This window comes from Filicampus tigris, chromosome 12, assembly GCF_054856515.1.
Source record: "Filicampus tigris isolate MCC_2025a chromosome 12, RoL_Ftig_1.0, whole genome shotgun sequence".
Lineage (NCBI taxonomy): Eukaryota > Metazoa > Chordata > Actinopteri > Syngnathiformes > Syngnathidae > Filicampus > Filicampus tigris.
The window spans coordinates 7,022,229-7,040,646 of NC_141228.1; the positions used below are offsets into that span (position 1 = coordinate 7,022,229).

Below are 18,418 nucleotides of genomic sequence, written 5' to 3' on the forward strand. Positions count from 1 at the left end.
ACGCGTGAGTGATTGGATACCCTTCTGACAAAATAAAAAACTGCATAGACCAGCATGGTTTTGTTGTGTTTGCATGTTTTTCTTGCTGGCATTACCAAGCAAGAGCAAAACAGCACCAGCAACAAAAAGCAAAACAAAACAGCCAAGATTCAAACAACTGAACTTTCGGTCACTGGGCAACCTGCTTTATGCTGGTACAGCCACCCAGCAGGTCAGCATGTTGTTGGAGCCCATGAGCCAGGAGCTGGTGATAGCTGGTGACCAGCTGCTTAATGGTGGTGTCACCAGCAACCAGCAAGGCAACAACAGCATGTTGGTGTTGCTGGGTGGCTTTGGCTCAGTTGGAAGAGCTGGTTGGCTAATAACCGACTGTTCAGACCTTGGCTGTTTTGTTTTGATTATGCTGCTGCTGCTGCTGTTTTGCTCTTGCTGGTGACACCAAGACGCTGGTCTATGCGTTTTTTTTTTTTTGTTGTTTTTTTTTAGCAGGGAACTTATGGTATAGGTTTGTACACCAGCCAAAAAAGTAGTTTGTTACTGGCCTGCATGCAGACAAGACGTGCTATTCTTATAACTGTCCTAGCTCCTCAGATTCAATAATATATGTTAAAATGAAAATAAAGCCGTCAGTGGGGTTCAGTGGCATTCGCAAGTTGCAAAAAGAAATAGAGAGAAGTAAAAATAAACCGAAGCAATCTAGGCTATCTATCGACGTGTGGATGCCTTCAAAATAAAAGTGCAACGCAAGCCACATGCGCCAGTACATCCATTTTGCACGTAGTTACCACAACACATGTTTGCTTTACTTAGCCATTTTTTAGAAAAAATCATTAAATGTTAATGTATATTTCTATCATAAAATCTGACGGGTAAAAAAAACAACCCATCCAAAGAAAATTTAATATGAAATGACACAACATTCTAATCGACTTCCCGTTTTCGGTGGGCGGACGTGACCCACGTGCGGCCATTGTGATTGGTGGAGGAGTGAAACAGTTACTGGGCGCTCAAGCCTGACACGACATGTTATTTAAAGATTACTGCCTAAAACACTCGACGGCGTGTTCTCCCTTCTCTCAGATTATTCAAGTCCTCTTTGGTCCTTCGAGAGGATTCCCCATGTCCCGCTGGTGAGTAGTTAACATTGACAGCGTGACGGTGCAACGAGTCGTAGACAGCTGTCTGCATTTGGAACGCGTAAAGCAATTTCTCCAGCCTGATTGGTTGAGTTGGGACATTGCTATTTAATCCGTGTGTTTTTACGGTTGTGGAAGTATGCAAGCTCCCATTTATTATTGCCAATCACGTGTAGAATGTGTATTAATAACCAAGACAAGAATAGTTTGAAGACATGATTTGTATTTGCAGTGGTTCGTTCTGTAGGATTGAACATGATAAACTAAGTAAAACAGCTTTTTATTTGTATGTTGGATTCTCCCATGCCATGGGCTGTTTATTTTTATTTTATTTTATTTATTTATTTATTTTTCTAACTCTGAAAAGAACTGGACAATATTAAGTGTGCTAATTGAGTCTTACGTCTACTATTTCCCTTGGCACACAGAAATGGCATTGAAACTGAACCCAATTAAGTCTTTCAAACTGGAGCTGGATGGTGAGGGAGATGCTGCCTTCACTGGAGGAGACTTGGTGTCAGGCCAAGTTGTGTTGGAGCTCAGCAGGGACACAAAAGTGCACTCCATGAAGGTGCAGGGACGAGGTGTAGCTACAGCACACTGGCTGGAGAACCGTGGCATGAACTCTGTCTATAACGACTACACCTCCAGGTTCACTTACTTCAGGAAGAGGCAGCATCTGATCCGAGGTTAGTGATTGAAGCTGCAGAAGTGGTCAACAGCAACAATGTTACGAATGAAACTGTTAAATGTCATGTAAACTTGCAATGAGTGTGGCTTTAGGGAGGTAGGGACTCAGAGTAGTACAGTGTCTAATAAATTAAATATCTATTTTATAGATTTAAAAAAATATTCAAAACCTCTCAAACACTTTATTATTACAACCTTTCTAGTTGGACATTTTACCCCATAGGATAACATTAAGTACCTGGCACCTTGTGGACAGATTCTTGCTGTGTTCATTGTAATGTTATAAGTCATCACTGTCTTTTGCAATGACTCAAGGAGGTGCATACAACAGTGATTCGTGACGTACTCTGAGAAATCTTCGGATGTTCTGTGGGAGATGATTCAGTTTCACTTAATTGGACCAACAATTATTTATTTACTACAGGGATTCTAAAACAAAGGTGGATTTATCGTGACAGGCAGAACAATTTAATGATCTTCCACTAGATGGCAGGAGATACATAATTAACATTTTTGTTGGGTGTTGTGCCGTCAGATTTATTTTTTCTAAAGTCAGTTATGTGCCTTCAATAAAGGTTGGAAAACTGGCACTGCATACCTCAGTCAATCAGCAGATGAATAGAATCAAATCCATAAATTCATAGCTCATAGTGCCAAGTCCACATAGTTCTACAGATATCTACAGATATCAAAGTGAAATTTAATCTGCGGTTTGTATCCCGGTGAATAAACGGTAGATGGCAGTTAATGTTTCATCAAGTGTTTTCAACAGGGTGCAGTTGGTTTGACCCATCAACCTGGTTAGACCGGCCATGTACTGTATGTGCTACTGATAAATTAAATTCATTGTTGTTGTATTTTTGTATCAGTAACTATATTCTTCAATGTTCAAATTCCCATGTCAATGCAACAGCCTGAGACCATCAATCTCAGAACCCGTCAAATACTGTATTGATTAATTAGCCCTACCCTCATAATTGTATGATTGTATCTATGACTTTATTCATCCATCCATTCATTTAGTACCACTGATCCTGTTCAGGGTCAGGTATGAGCTGAATCCTATCCCAACTGACATTGGGGCGAGAGGCGTACACCCTGGACTGGTCGCCAGTCATTCATAGGGCACATGTAGATAATCGATCATTCACACTTGAGTGCAGTATAGAGTTTTCAGCAAACCTAACATGAATGTTGGAGGAAACTAATGAACTGAGAAAACCCATGTAAGAATGGAGAGTATGCAGAGCTGAGATTTGAATCAGAATTTCTGACTGAAGCAAATGTGCTGTCTTTGAATGAGAATTTCTGACTGAAGCAAATGTGCTGTCTTCCTGTTTTGACCGACTTTATTTGATTTATTTTATTTCCATCCAGAACCAGAATACCACATCCAAGTGGTGATGATCATTAACAAGTGGTGCAATGAAAAAATACATCATTTAATCTACATGTCTATTGTATGTACCCATGCACATGCTTGAGGCTGAACATGCCGTACCATGCCGCCCAAGTATATGTCTTCTTATAGGAAGCATATGCTCATGCCAGTCAAACAATCAGGACTTAATGGCCCTTTTTGGATTCTCGTTTTTGCCAAGAAATTTTCCTTTCCTATCCTATCCTAGCAAAATGACCCGGAAGTACTTGGAGGATAGGTGGTTTTGAATTCTAAAAATGTTTAGGAAAGATGCCTAGATATGGATACAACCTTTAAGCCACCTTTAGCAAAGTTTACTCCTGATCAACCTTTACAAAAGATATTGCCCACAAATTTAATTCTTTACGGCAGTAACATTTCAAGCAACACGCCACCAACTGAATTGACAGACTACGCAAAGATGCTGAGGTTTCACACGCAAGACTTTAAAAATTATTTTAATATTTTAGTTTTAAAAAGCACAGAACAGTATTATATAAACAGACATGCATCAAAAATACAGTCTAAGTGAACAATAGCAAACATGAACATAAAAATGTGCCTCAATCATTATACTAACATTAGTGTCCATACAGAAAAAAGCAGCTGTAAACAAAAACTATTGTTAAACAGAAAAAACACGTGTAAGGAATATGTTTTCAAGTGAGAGAAAAATGAAAAGAAAGCAAGCTGCAGAATTGTCAATGTCATGAATATTTATTCCATAAACAGAACCTTCAAACACAATTGCCATGGACAATGGAAAAAAGGCAGACTTTCATATTAGTAAAATGCATAACGAGCACAAGGTTGTAATGCCTTTTCCGTTTGTGTAGTGTCTAATATTGTTTGAGTTCATTTGCTAAAATGCAAATGAGAAGTTTTTGACATTGGGTCAAAATAAGATAAGTGGACAGTCAATAAAGCACAGCAATATACTGTATGTTCAAAGCAAAAAGAAAGGTGTTCAGAAATAATGTTATAAACATCTTTCCATAATTTGTTGGATATGGGCAAGTCCAAAATCAATGAAAAATATCTTCAACGGCTCCTTAAGAGCAACAATTCGTATTTATATCTTGTTGTGAATCATTGTAGAAACGCTTTCCATGGGTTAAATCTGTGAATTATTTTAAAAGATACTTCTTCTTCCATGTTATTATTAAGCAAATAGTTTTGCAGGTAAAGTCTGCAAGTCAGACTTAAATCAGCAATACTCGCCGTCGTGTGATGATGTCAATTCGGAAACATGGAGTCGAATTCACTTGAAAGAGTGCTGTCCTTTCCTACGTATGTTCCAAAGGAAGCACCTTTTCATCTCTCCTTGGGCCAATGACATAAACCAACAAAGGTTCAGGAAAGGTGGCATAAGGATTCGGAAATCAGACTTTCACGAAGAGGTCAAGTGTACCTGAGGATTGTATGGATTGCCCAGTGTCAAAAATGTCCAACTTTCAGCTTCTAGACTGGCACTAACCCTCTTTAGCTGCAAGGCTGTACTTCATCGTTGTGACTCGTGCATAACAAATATCTAAATGATAGCTTATCTGTTCTAAATGATCACTTATCTGTTTTTATTAGCATTTGCTAGCTAAACATGACGCAGTTTCTTGGGACAAAATAAATGTTTTCAACATAAGTTTCTGGCAAGCTTGTGTCAACAGAGTGAGTTATTTGTTGTCTTTGTTGTCTTGCCTGTTTTTTATTTATTTGTGGAAATTTTAAGCAGTTTCATTGAGACAAAGGGGGCATTTTTTTTTACTGATGAGTGTTATGGTTTAATGTTTACAAGCTGCTTAACCAGGGCATGATGATAGAGTGCAATGAGGAAGGAAGGTTTTAAAAATGCTGGCAGTGTTACCATGATGACAATTACAACAACACATGGCACCCTTTGCCTTCCCTCCTACAGTACACTGCTAGATGCAACACTTGGTTAATTTGATGGTATTTTGTGAGTAAGTGTGATAATCCATGTGGAGTTTATGGCACGCTAGTTGAGGAAGTTAAGGAGCGCTGGATTTTTAACAGCTTAGTTTCACTCCGTGACTGAAGCTTAATATATAGAAATTTCATGGACTCTGTAGGCCAAAGTTATTTTCAAATGCGGTTTGGCAATCAGGTTGTGGTTATGTTTTTCATCTTATCAGAACCGATGCAGGCATCTGTCACTAGCCTACCAGCAGGTGGCATCACTAGTTATTTTTTTCCCCCTTAACCTAACCTTCCCCCAAACATCCATTTTCTCTACCGTTTGACCCTGTCCCAGATGACTTTGGTCAAGGGGTGAGGCACAAATACAGATGTACTTTACACTTAGACACCTGTGGACAATTTAGACCTGACAGTCATCCAATCAATATTAGTATTTTACTTTATTTTCAGAAAAGTTCTTTGTGAACAAGCCACTTTTTTTTTTTTGCTGTAAGAAAAGCCTGGTAAACAAACAACCATTCACACTCACATTCACAACTCAGGACAAATTTGAGACTACCATTAACCCATAACATGTATGTTTTTATGATGTGAGAGCAAGCCCTGGATAACAACGAGAACATGCCAGCTCCACACAGATTTGAACCCCAACCTTTAAACTGAGACAGGTGTGCTAATCCACCGGGCTGACCTTTCCCTAACCAGGTAGTTTTAAAGGTTGTTAAAAGCCACATTGGTTAAAACGCAAACAGTGGCCTCTGCTTTCTATTGCTATCTTTGACACTTTCCACAAATAGACATACTGACGAGGAAAGGGCACTTGTTGTTTGTCAGACAACAGTGTAACGTTTCCTCAACTGTTGTCACGTTCAAACATCATCCCCAGCCAAGTTGTGCTCTGCAGCTGTGAACACTACACCCAACTCAACACCCGGTGGCACTAAAGAGCTAACTCCTCACCCCAGTGAACAGAGAAGTAAACAACTTTGTTTTCCAAGATTGAGACTTCTGGTTTGAAATGGATCAGGACTGAATCAAAATGTGATTGATAGGTTTTCTGAGTGCAAAGGCTTTTCTTAGAATGGATTCAGCTCAGAGTGACCTAGTTATTGCAATGCACTTTAAAAGTGTGCCCTCAGTCAAATCCTTCCAGGTCAAAAGGGCACCAATATAGCACATCTGCTTTTTGGTCAACCAGAGCAGCACGTGCTCACCCCCACCATTCTTGTCTATCTAATAAAATAACCGCTTGGCCAAGACAAGCTACCACTTACATACCATACTGCCAGACAAGGGCTTCCGTGCCTGCCCTCAAGTGTCTCTTTTAAGAACTATTTAGCAGGCTTAAGAGTTTTAGTAAAACATGCCTTTTAAAGGCCTCTGGAGAAACAGGGCTCAGACTTTGTTTCTAGGAATGGGTCTGATCAAAGAAAAAATGTATAATTGTTTTTAAACACCGATTGAGAGTAGCAGTAGTGCAGTTGTTTTTCTGTAGAGGCATGCTTCTTGCTTCGTGCATACTTTTGTTTCACAAATGAGTGGTTTTTCGGCAGTGTGTCCAAAGTAACATGGAAGAAGCTGTGTAAACAGCTTTGGCCCTGCCAGCGTTTAAGTATTTTCCTCTTCAGGGCTCTTCTGGGAGGACACTGAGGTATGCTCAGTATAAGGCTGTTTTCTTCTAAGAACCTGGAACCACCAGTCTGGTGATCAGAGCCTGTTTTCCTCGCTGCAACCTCCACAGCTGTCTGCATGTTTTTAATGCTGCCTTCAATGTCAACCCGGAAATGTCGTGTTTACGGCAACGATCACTTATACAATGAATTAAGTAGCAGAGAAGACATAAGAAATTGACAATTTGAATGACGCATTCGTTCGATGGTCTTCCCTATACAGTATGTTTTTATGTCAGTTTCGTTTTCAGTCCACATTAGTGCTGACATCACAGGGACTTTTTGTACTCGGTCTTTGCCAGGGCATGTTTCTGAAGCTGTTTGTTTCTCTTTTCTTGATGTCTAAATTGAACAAAAGAGTTGACTTCATGTTTTTTTAATCAAGGGATCCCCTTAAATATCATTCATACTATCATACTAGACATTTTTTTGCAGTAACTGATACACACAACCAATTCCCTTTTTTTTTTTTTTTTTTTTTATTTATTTTTTTTTACGAAAACGTTTTGTTAATCTTGCATACAACCTATTCATCGGATAGTTTTCTGACATTAAAAAAATCAGTTGAATGCAGCCACTGTACAAGTGGCGAAACATAAGTGCTGAGAAGTCGTACGAGTTCATGAAGGCATCATTGCCCAGCCTTTCAGTCCTCTCCTGAGGCTTGCATAATCAATCTACAGAGCCACCCCGCCCACTTTTGTAAAACAGTCTCAACTCTAAACCAGCAAGCGACAACTTCCACTTCATCTGACTCGCTGCCCCGCACGCCGAAAGGAATAACTTAAACAGAGTGTCAACAATGATTTTCGACAAGTTGAAAAAGTTGAACATCGTCTTCGACGCCCCAGACGTGGACTGTCCTCCCGTGTACAGCAGCGGGGACGTCGTGTCTGGCCGGGTGGTGCTGGAGCTCACCGGGGAAAGTCGGGTGAACTCGCTGAAACTCCACGCCGAAGGTTTCGCCAAAGTACACTGGACCGAGTCCCGCTCGGCCGGCTCCAGCACCGCCTACACTCAGAACTACAGCGACGAGGTGGAGTACTTGAACCGGAGAGAGGTGCTGCTGCAGGCAGGTCAGTCAGTCAGTCCTCACCTCTCCTCTGCGAAGGTTGCATCCCCTCTGCGAGCTGCACTCAATTACTGTATGTGCATCACCACAGGGTACCAGAGTCCCCTCACGCCAAGCAAATATTTACCAGCTTCTTACTAGAAGTGACTTTCAGGATATTTGCTGCTGCTATTTCATTGAAACTGCGTTAAGTGTGTGGTTGCCAAATCCCAATGTGGCATCCATCCGTTATCCGAACTGCTCATCCTCATGGGTTGTTGTTCCTCAAAATGGTTTTGTTATCTTCACTTTTATTACATGTTGCTGATCCATCAAAGGTGTTTATAGTAGAGTTGAAGCGCACTTGTCTGAATTCAAATTTCATATATTAATTGGAATAATTTGTTGAGAAGTTTTTTCTTTGGTACCGGGTACTTCCTTGTTAGTGAAGTAAACTGGTTGAAGTGAGCAAACATTCTGCAGCAGCCACCTTCTCAGTATGGAAACAACTGTTGGAAGGAATAGCACAAATTGCACTGAAGTGTTGTCAATCTTTGGTTCTTTTCTCCTGATCTTTCATTCATTTAGCACGTTTGTTGAAAACAAAAAGAGGAAATTCACTGCCAAGGCTTCTGTCTTAAGTTTTGCAGTGCACACCTTTTGTTTAACTTTTTTTCTCTTCTATTTTAAACCTTTTTATTTAGTTTTTCATTTTATCGCATGCTTTAAAAAAATCCTTATCATACTGAAGTCTTTCAACAACAACATAGAGCGTCATATACTGTATTGTATCAATTGTTTGAATTGTATGCTAAGAGTACTTTTCTGCAGGTGTACCTAAGCACATTCACCCACTCGAGCCTTCAATAGAATTTGACTGTGACGTTATTGTAATGGAAATCAAATGGGAGCTTCGAGGAACAAAAGGACACAAACACATAGCGCATGTTAAACAAAAACACGTGTTCGTTGGTCTTCGCTGACACCAAGTGGGGGAAGAAAAACAGATCAGTTGAGAAAGGCTCGAGGAAAACATGTTCCCCGTCAGCACAATGGAGCAGGAACCGCCCCTCAGAGCAAGCAGGCCAATGTGATTGTGGGAAAGAGTTATATTTCAGCGGAGTCTTGTATGATTTTCTGCTGCTGTTTGACTTGTCAGAGTATATACTGTATTGGCCTCAACCTTGAATGGTTTACAAATTGTTGAATGCTAAACCAGACAAACAAGTTTAAGAAGGATAAACTTTTATGATCCGTTTAATCATTTGACTACCAGTGTCTGACTTAAACCTTTTATATAAACAAAAAAAAATACAATTTATGGAAGAATTAAGTCTAACGTTTATGGCTTTTGTCCAATTTGTCTTCCTCAGATAATGGCGAAGTGACCATCCTTCCTGCCGGCAGACATGAATTCCCATTCGGCTTCCAGCTGCCAGAGGAGACCCTGGTCACCTCCTTTGAGGGGAAACATGGCAGCATTCGTTACTGGGTCAAAGTGAAGCTGCATCGGCCCTGGGCCACCGTCAGGAAGATCAAGAAGGAGTTTACTGTCATTGAGCCCATTGACATAAACACACCAGCGCTACTGGTGAGCCTCCTCGTTCTTTCGTTCCTTTATTACACTCTGGTCTCATCGTTTTTGCAGTCCACTTGATTTTTTGGGGGGGGATTTTTATTATTCTCAGGCACCACAGGCCGGAACGAAGGATAAGATGGCACGGACGTGGTACCGAAACTTTGGACAAGTGTCTGTTACTGCAAAGATTGACCGTAAAGGTTATACACCAGGTAAGATTGTGCCAATTAAAGCTTTTATCACTCAGGGAACCATATTTGGTAACTTAAGTGTCTGCTGAAAAAAATTTTTTAAATGGTGTGGTCCCAGCTAATCGGCAAATGGGTAGACAATGTACCCTGTTCCAGATCAACTCGCGATGTAGTGAGACCATATATAAAAAGGTTTTATCCTACCTACCACATACTTTAAACACATTTGAGCTTATTGAAATGTACTTAAAGTTTTTAAAGCATTCCCTAATGTTTGTTGTCACTTTCTTTGCTGTCAAGAAATGTGAGACTATCACATAGATTCACTTTGAGGAGATGAAAAGAAGACTCGCACAGTTCTCCGAATAATAGAGATATGGTAAAAGTGACCTAAAACCAAAAAGAGTCACTATTTAAACACAGTGTTCAACCAAATCTTATTTCATTCAAAGAGGGTCTGCGAACTTAATGCTTACATACAATGCAAAATGTCATAGACGGGCTACTTTATAACACAGAGCAACGACACCTAAAACCAGAGCAAACAACATAGCTCAGCGGCATATATTTTCTGTGCTCTATGGGAACATAGTGGACCTTCTTTTTCTCTTCTTAATTATGCTGCATATCCATCCAGCGGAGCTCAGTGCTGCCTGGCATGTTAAGGCGCAATGTGGTACTACAATCAAGAGGCACAACTTTAACTTTGAATTTTTCTGAACTATATACTGTCAAAACCCATTTAGAAACAAAAAAACTATCAAGCAGATTCACTCTCCTAACGTAAACAAACTGTATGTAGATGTATAATGGTTATGTGTTTTATGTATTTGTTGTTTAGAAGTTGACTCGGCCCAAACATTCTCCTCCTTTCCACAGGCGAGGTCATACCAGTTTTTGCGGAGTTTGACAATTCCACTTCGCGGTCGATCGTGCCCAAAGCGTACATCACTCAGACTCAGACGTTCATCGCCCGCGGCACAATGAAGCAGAAGCGCTCCGTGGTGGCCACGCTCAGCGGTGACGTGGTGGGCGCCAGGTGCAGGGAGACGTGGCACGGTCGTGCTATCAAGATCCCGCCCGTGGGTCCGTCCATCCTGCAGTGCCGCATCATCAAAGTGGAATACATGCTTAAGGTGAGCTCAGTCACACTGTGTTTGCCCAACAAACCTCTCTGCTGTTTTGGATCTGACCTCCTCACCAACCTACCCGGAATTTATCTCCGTCTTGTATCAACAGGTGTGTGTAGATGTCCCGGGAACCTCCAAGCTGTTTCTTGAGCTGCCTTTGATCATAGGCACCATTCCACTCCATCCGTTTGGAAGCAGGACTTCCAGCGTCAGCAGCCAGTACAGCGTCAATCTGGAGTGGCTGCGTATGGCCATCCCAGAGCAACCTGAGCGTAAGTTTCATATAGTCAAGTACACGTGGGGTAGAAGGAGGGCGCAATTACTAAACGTGGTCTATCAATGACCTGTTAAATAAATATTAGTCATGTGATAGGTTGTGTTTCTGGTACATGAATTGCAAACATTTCACAAATCCAAATCTATTGCTATTCCAAATGTACGCAATTCCATGAGCAACGGAATCACTTATAAGGGGAAGTCAACCCAGACATATTTTTTTCAAGAATATGTTCTATGCAGGCCCATTAGTTGAAACAAGGCATTCTGATTAATATTGTGTTTGTGGCTGCAAAATCCAGCAATCTCAAGGGGCGGCCATTTTGTCCAGTCTGTCGACTGAAAATGACATCACAGTTGGGGCGGCATGGCTCAGTGGTAGAGTGGTCGTTTCCCAACCCGAAGGTTGTGGGATCGATCCCCCGCCATTGTGACCATATCGAAGTATCCTTGAGCAAGATACTGAACCCCCAGTTTCTCCTGATGCTGCGTCATCAGTAGGTAGATGAGGTACAGTGTAAAGCGCTTTGAGTACCCAAGGTAGAAAAGCGCTATATAAGTGACAGCCCATTTACCAGTTACCATCAGTTGCTCAGGTAATGACCAATCATGGCTCAGCTTCAGAAAACAGGTGAGCTGTGATTGGTCGTTACCTGAGCAACTTTGATGTCATTTTCGGTCGACAGAAGTGACAAAATGGATTCCACCTGAGATGGCTAAAAACGGGTGGATTTTGCTGCTTAACTCATATTCCACAAACTCAATATTAATCAGAATGCCTTGTTTCAATTATTGGGCCTGCATAGAACATATTCTTGAAAAAAGGTTGAATCATTTGAAATGCAGTGATGAGTCAGCAGCTTCACGTTTGGACGTGTTCTGTTTTGAGTCAGAGCAGCAGGCTAATTGTGCCTGTTTGCCCGCAGCTCCTCCAGAGTACAGCTCTGTGGTGGCGGAGGGAGAGGCAGAGCAGTGCAGCAACAACAACGGCAACATCAACGCGGCGGCCCCTCAGCCGGCCGAAGATCTGAGTGGGATCCTCGAGCGGCCCCTGATGGCTTTTGTGCAGGAGTTCCGCTTCCGACCTCCGCCTGTGTACAGTGAGGTGAGAGAGAGCAAACAACATGCACCCCCGCTCACTGTTGACTTACTTTGACTGGTTCAACTAGAGGTGACTTTTTTTCACTGTATGAAAACAAACGCGTACATTTCTAAGAATGTGGTGTGGCTGCTATCCTTTTGGGTTGTTTTCTTCACGTCATGTTTAAGTCGAATTTTCAATAAAAATAAATTTCTTCAGATTCTGATTTGCTAAAATGGCTCAATGGTTAGCGTTTATAGCATGTGCCGGACAATTTGAATAGATTTTTCTCCAATGTCAGGGGTGTGGTTGGGGTTCATTTTCATTCCAGAATGGAGGGGGAAAAAAAGCATGGTGACAGTAAATGCCTTTCCTTTCTTTCTCCAGGTTGACCCCAACCCTCAGCCTTTCCACATGAGGCCTCGCTGCATGACGTGCTGAACTGCAAGACCCTGCCTGAGTGTGGAGCGATTTAGCTTAATCCAATGAATCAGGAGATTTATCCGATTCCTCCTCTTTGAAAAGTGGCACCTGGCCGTACCAGTGTCACTGAGAGACTGCGGTGAGCGCCACGGTGGAAGTTGGCCCCGCCGCCACCGCTGGGGGCTTAGAGATGGAGGAGCAACCCCCTGCTTTGTTTCCAGTCTTTACATGGACTCTTTGCGGTTCTGCCAAGATGGAAGCAGTGGCTTTACATCAGTGATTTTTTTTTCCTTCTTCTCTTTTTTAAAAATCATGATGATGTGAGCTACCAATACTTCCCAAACAATGATTCCCTCACCTGAATTGAGATTTAAGGATTGTGGGACATGTTGAAGAGGTGTGGTTACATGTATCAGGTTCTTCAGTTGTCAAGTGCCTTGTTGTAAGCGGACGTGTTTACGATCTCATTGTCTTTTTTTTTGAACGGTGTAAAGAGAAGTGCAATTATTGTTCAGTCGCTACGGCGCTTTTGCCAGGCTACACAATGGAAGCCAAGAGAAGCTAGTGCCTGTGATGATTTATACCGTTAACCAAGCACATACTGTAAATGAACGTGTGTTGATGGTTGGAGCAAGACAGAGATGTTTTATGCATGCAGTAAAAAAATATGTAAAAGGGAAAACTTCACATGCCTTAAACATCTGTTGTGAAAGAGGAAGTTAAGGAAAAAAAAAAACTGAGAACAAAAACAGTTGTATTGTGCAACTTGGAAGTGTCAGATGTTTAATGGATGCTGAGTTTTGTTAGCAGAAAGCAGAAACAAAATGTGCTGTTTGTTTATAAAAGTGCATGAGGCTGACTGATAAGCTCCCCTAGCTGCTAATAAAAAGGAGATGCAGACCTCTGAACCATGCGGTTGGAAGCTTTTGATGGGAGCCAGATGCCTTGTTGGTCTGAGCTGCTTTCGGAAGCTCAACCAGAACACACTTAAGCTTTAAGCAGGAGATGCCTCTGGAGTGTATGGACAAAGAACATTCCAAGAACTGACTCTGGGATTATGACTTTTCCTCAATTAACAAAAACAGTAATGATTAGGAAAAAAAAGTCTTCAGGGTCAGCTGTGTCATGACGTTGTCATGCATGAAAAATGCAATAAGTGTATTTTTATACAAATACGTTATCACAATCTTGCCAAAGTTTCCTAATTGTTTCTTTTTTTTCCAAATAAATACTGAATTAACACGGTTCACTTGTGTGCCTCTTTTTAAAGGTTGAATGTGAGTGAAATGGTACATGGTGTTCTGCAGTGAAGTGAGTCAAAAAATATATTCCTGCTAGAGGCACTGCTCACTGGAAGCACGCCACACCCAGCGAAGCAAAACAACAATTACAGCCACAAGTCGTGCCACTGACAGTTCTTATTGTGCACCTCTCCGACCCCAAACTTCCATTTGCATTCACTGTAGCTGCTAAGCCTCATGTCACACTGAGTGAAATGTGGATTTCATTTCCTCTTGGACAGTTTGTTCTGCCCCAACACTGATCCTGGTTATTTTTACTGTGTTTAAACATAACGTACACACTACTCTGATTTCTACACTGCATTACATAAAGCCATAAACATGGCTAAGGACCAAGTTTCAGAAACTCCATGAGGTTATAACCAGTGGTGGGAAGTAGCAAAGTACAAATAGTTTGTTGCTGCACTTGGAACATTTTTCACTTTTACTGATGACTCTTACTCCATTTGAAAACAAATATCTGTACTTATTAGGCCCATTACTTTTTTTTCAACCTTTGGTGATGAAGACAAAGTTAAAAAAAAAAGACAAAATGGCGAGAGGTCTTAAGTGCTTTGGGTCTTGTTAGGTGAAAAAAAAAAACAGGCACGGCAACGATATGAGAGGGGAATGAACAAGATGCATTATGGCGATGAAGCAACTTATTTCGAGAAACAAGATATTCTCAGTTCGTGGCCTTATTCAAGAGAATTGTTTGTTCCAAGGACGATTTATGAGGAATGCATTGTCTTGTGCAAAAATGATGGTGTTGACAAATTCTCAGTCTAGTCCAGAGGTTCTCAACCTTTTTCATTGGTGTACCCCCTGTGAAATATTTGTTTCAGCCAAGTACCACCTAACTAGCGCAAAACAGTTTGGGATGAAAGAGCAAAAAGCAAAAAAAACTGTGCTATGCCATCATTGTCTGATTTGGAGTCATATATCTACAACTATTTGGAAATGTAAAGATGTAACTTAAAAAAGGGAACAAACTTGATTAAGATTTGTGCACACAAGAATAATTATCAATCCTTTGCGATCACAGTAAGAATGTGTTTTCCAAAAGAAACCTTAAACTTAAGTTTGAAAAATATTGAATAATAATAGAAAAAAGACTGACAGTATTACCAAGCGTCAACACTGAACATTTCATTGTTGCACTCGAGTCTTTTTGCATTTAGTGAGACAGTTGGCCTTGTGCTTTCCTGAGGATCTTTGTCATTCTTGGTGGCAAGGAAGTAAGCTGCTGTGATCAAGCTCCTTTTTCTCTTCCTCACTCACATTCACACTGGCACTGAGTGGGAATTGAACCCACACTGCCTGCACGGAAGTCATGTGAGTGTACCAACCACAACTACACTACTTAGATCTTAGTCTTAATTCTAATCTCAAATTCTTCCTTTTCATTTTACCAGGTGAAAGACCAGCTGAAAGCAAAGCCACATTTACTGTACAGTGATCTGATCAGCAATTTATTCCTCACAAAACAGAGAGTAGATCACATCACAAATACTGTACAGTAACATCACAAACACTGTACACACAGTACATGGAATCATTTTTCATTACATACTAAACTGTTGAGGATTCTGTCTGTTAAGGTCAGGTGCAATAAACACTGGATGGTGACTTTTTTCTGAAGAAGACATTCCCTGGAAATTCACACACACACACACGCACACACCCACACATTATAATTTACACACCTCAGCCCTTGACATGCTCATCATGGCCTCTGCTCACTTTGTTGACGTGATTAAGAAAAAGCTTGGGAAGAACTCAGTCAAGGCCTCAGACCTCAAAATGGAAAATCGGGCACAAAATTAAGGGACACGTTTCATTATTATTATTATTATTATTATTATTATTATTATTATTATTATTATTATTATATACTTTATATATTATTTTGCTCACCATTTGTATGCATGAACAACAGAATCTGGGAAGGAGATAATGAAGGTAATTTTGTCAGTAATGCTATGAAAGAAATCTATACCCTACATTTTTTGAACATATACAGACCTGCACTCTTCTTAATCCCCACTGTTTGTGCAGTGTGTAATCTAGTTTGGCTAGTCACATGAACGACAGTGGGACAAAAATGCTCTTTGAAACGTTGTTTTGACATGCTACCACTACAATGTCTTGTCTGCCTCCTTTACTCATTACATTTTGGTGGAGCAACGCTTTCCAGCACACAGCGGTGCGTCACAGTACAAATTGTGAACAAGCTTGTTTGTTTCTGTACTAAATTTGTGTTGTATAATACTTCAAAACAAATTATCGGAAAACATAAGATTACTTAATGCGGCAGTCAACCCCAAATTTTTTTTTCAAGATTATGTTCTATGCAGGCCCACAAGTTGAAATACGGCATTCTGATTAATATTGCTTTTGTGGAACATGAGTTAAGAAGCAAAATGCTCCCGTTTTTAGCCATCTCAGGGGGCGGCCATTTCGTCACTTCTGTTGACTGAAAATGACATCACAACTATCCAGGGCTCAGGCAAAGACCGATCATGGCTGAGCTTCAGAAGACAGGTGGTCGTTGAGGTGTTCCTCATTGTCTCATCAGTTTTCTCGTACTGTATTTAGTTCCCTGGTTTCTTTCTATTTTTTTCGGTTCATTGTTTCTGGTTGTGTGGAAGTGCTGCCTGTGTCCGAGCTTTTAAAAAAAAATTTTTTTTTATTTTTTTTTAACATGTACGTCTTGCTTCCCTGCACATGGGTCCACATCTTACCTCCACCACCAACACCCTCAACCGTAACAGAATGGGAGAAGAGATTTTCAGGGAGGGACCATTTACAAGAGACAGATATACAGGATGTCCCAAAAATTTGACATCATTTTAAAAGCAATTATTTTGAAAACTACTAAATCTAGCACCATGAAATTGAACAGTTTAGGTGTTGAACATCATACGTTGATTCTGGGACTGTTAAGTGTTTAATATGTGCACCTCCTGTGACATGCACTGAACAGTGATGGGCAATTAATTGTGTGCAAGCATATTCCAAGACACAAAATGACTTGACTCAACTTGAAAACAGAACAAGTTATTTCAACAAGATTTGGCAAGATGGTATCAATGTTAGACACATGTTGAATAGATACGGCCTTTAACCTGTTTGTCTGCTTCTTCAGTGACTCACTTGCAGGTGTAGAGGGAAATTTACCTTAAATAGAACAATATTAAACCCTGTGACCTTAGGCCACGGCTCTCAGGAGGCAATGCACCTGTTTCTCTCCATTCGTTTTCCGTACCTCTCCTGTCGAGGGTCACAGTCCTACTGAGGTGCGTCCAACTTGATTTGGGGTCAGAAGCAGGTATACCCTGGACTGATAACATGTTAAAGCGACAGACAGAATTCACAGCCACGGACAAGCTGGGGTATTCAATGAAACTGACATGCATGTTTTCAAACTGTGGGAGGAATTGAAAGAACACAGTACGCATACAATGGACGAAGCCTGGGACTGAACCAAAGATTTTTTTTTCTTTTCTGTGTGGTTACAGTCCAAAACACTGAATTACTATACTTTGTTCCTGATTTGAACAAGAATCCTCAGAGAGAAGAACAGTTCATTTTGCAGAATGTAAACTTGTTAAACAGCAGACAGAGTGATCATGCCCATTTGTATGACCAATAAAATCCAAATTTTTATCCTTCATCTTTCTTGTCAAGCGCATTTTGATTAATCACATTTTTTTTTTACTTATTGGCTGATTTCATGTGTGTGTGTTATTTGAGGTCAAATAAGATGTACTGTACAATATTTCCAAATAAACATCAAATTGAAACCCACTTCACACCCACAATGCCCTTGATTTACAATTGTTTCAAATATTTAATTTAACATTTACTTTTCCAAGCCTGTGTTCTGGTACCAATGTACAGTAAATTCAATATTGGTGCTTAATGTAAATGCTGCTTAATTTCTACGTATCATCTGTTATATTTGCCAGAGCTAGGCATTTTACTAAAAATTTGCGGTCCATTTATCACCTTCTGCCGAACATATTCTTAAAAAATATGTTTGGGTTGGCTTCTGCTTTAAGGGACACATAAAAACATCAGATTAATATTTTCATGTTGACCAGTATGTGTCTGATGAAATGCAGTTATTCTGTTAGGTGTTTGTAGTAGTTTGTAGATATTGTAGTTTGCAATGTCTGGAATACACTCAAAGCCACATTATTGTTAGCTATTTGCATCTTTGGTTTGAACTGCTGCACATTACAAGGACATTTGATTCCAAACGTCCTCTTTTTTTCTAGCTAAACTGTCCGTCTGACTTGTGATTCTCCAGCTTTCTTATCACGGTGCCGTCGGAGTAATTTTGACGTGGCTGTTAATAAACAGCAACACAGCACGTATTGTCAAGGTTGTTGGAAGTTGGAATCAACACATTTGACCTGTTCTTCGTCTGTTGTTGCATTTTACATTCCATCCCGATTACGATCACAACATTGCTGGAAGGGGCAGCGGCACACAAACCAAAACAAGTCACATTTGCTTTTCCTCCTTTGGCATATAAAAATGAGCACTGG

General features: G+C 40.6%; 1 protein-coding gene across 2 annotated transcripts; it reads left to right on the top strand.

Annotated features, from left to right (window-relative positions):
- The first annotated feature begins 982 nt into the window (after positions 1-982).
- arrdc2 (arrestin domain containing 2) lies at positions 983-13,827 on the top strand. 2 transcript variants are annotated; one of them, XM_086047953.1, is made up of 8 exons: positions 983-1,130; positions 1,565-1,825; positions 9,276-9,493; positions 9,591-9,693; positions 10,552-10,808; positions 10,912-11,074; positions 12,005-12,183; positions 12,547-13,827. In XM_086047953.1, exons 2-8 carry the CDS (start codon positions 1,567-1,569, stop codon positions 12,598-12,600), a joined length of 1,233 nt encoding a protein of 410 aa, XP_085904079.1. In that variant the 5' UTR covers positions 983-1,130; positions 1,565-1,566; the 3' UTR covers positions 12,601-13,827. The 2 variants fall into 2 exon arrangements, with proteins under 2 accessions (XP_085904079.1, XP_085904078.1); XM_086047952.1 differs by lacking the exons at positions 983-1,130; positions 1,565-1,825 and adding an exon at positions 7,411-7,927.
- The last annotated feature ends 4,591 nt before the right edge of the window (positions 13,828-18,418 follow it).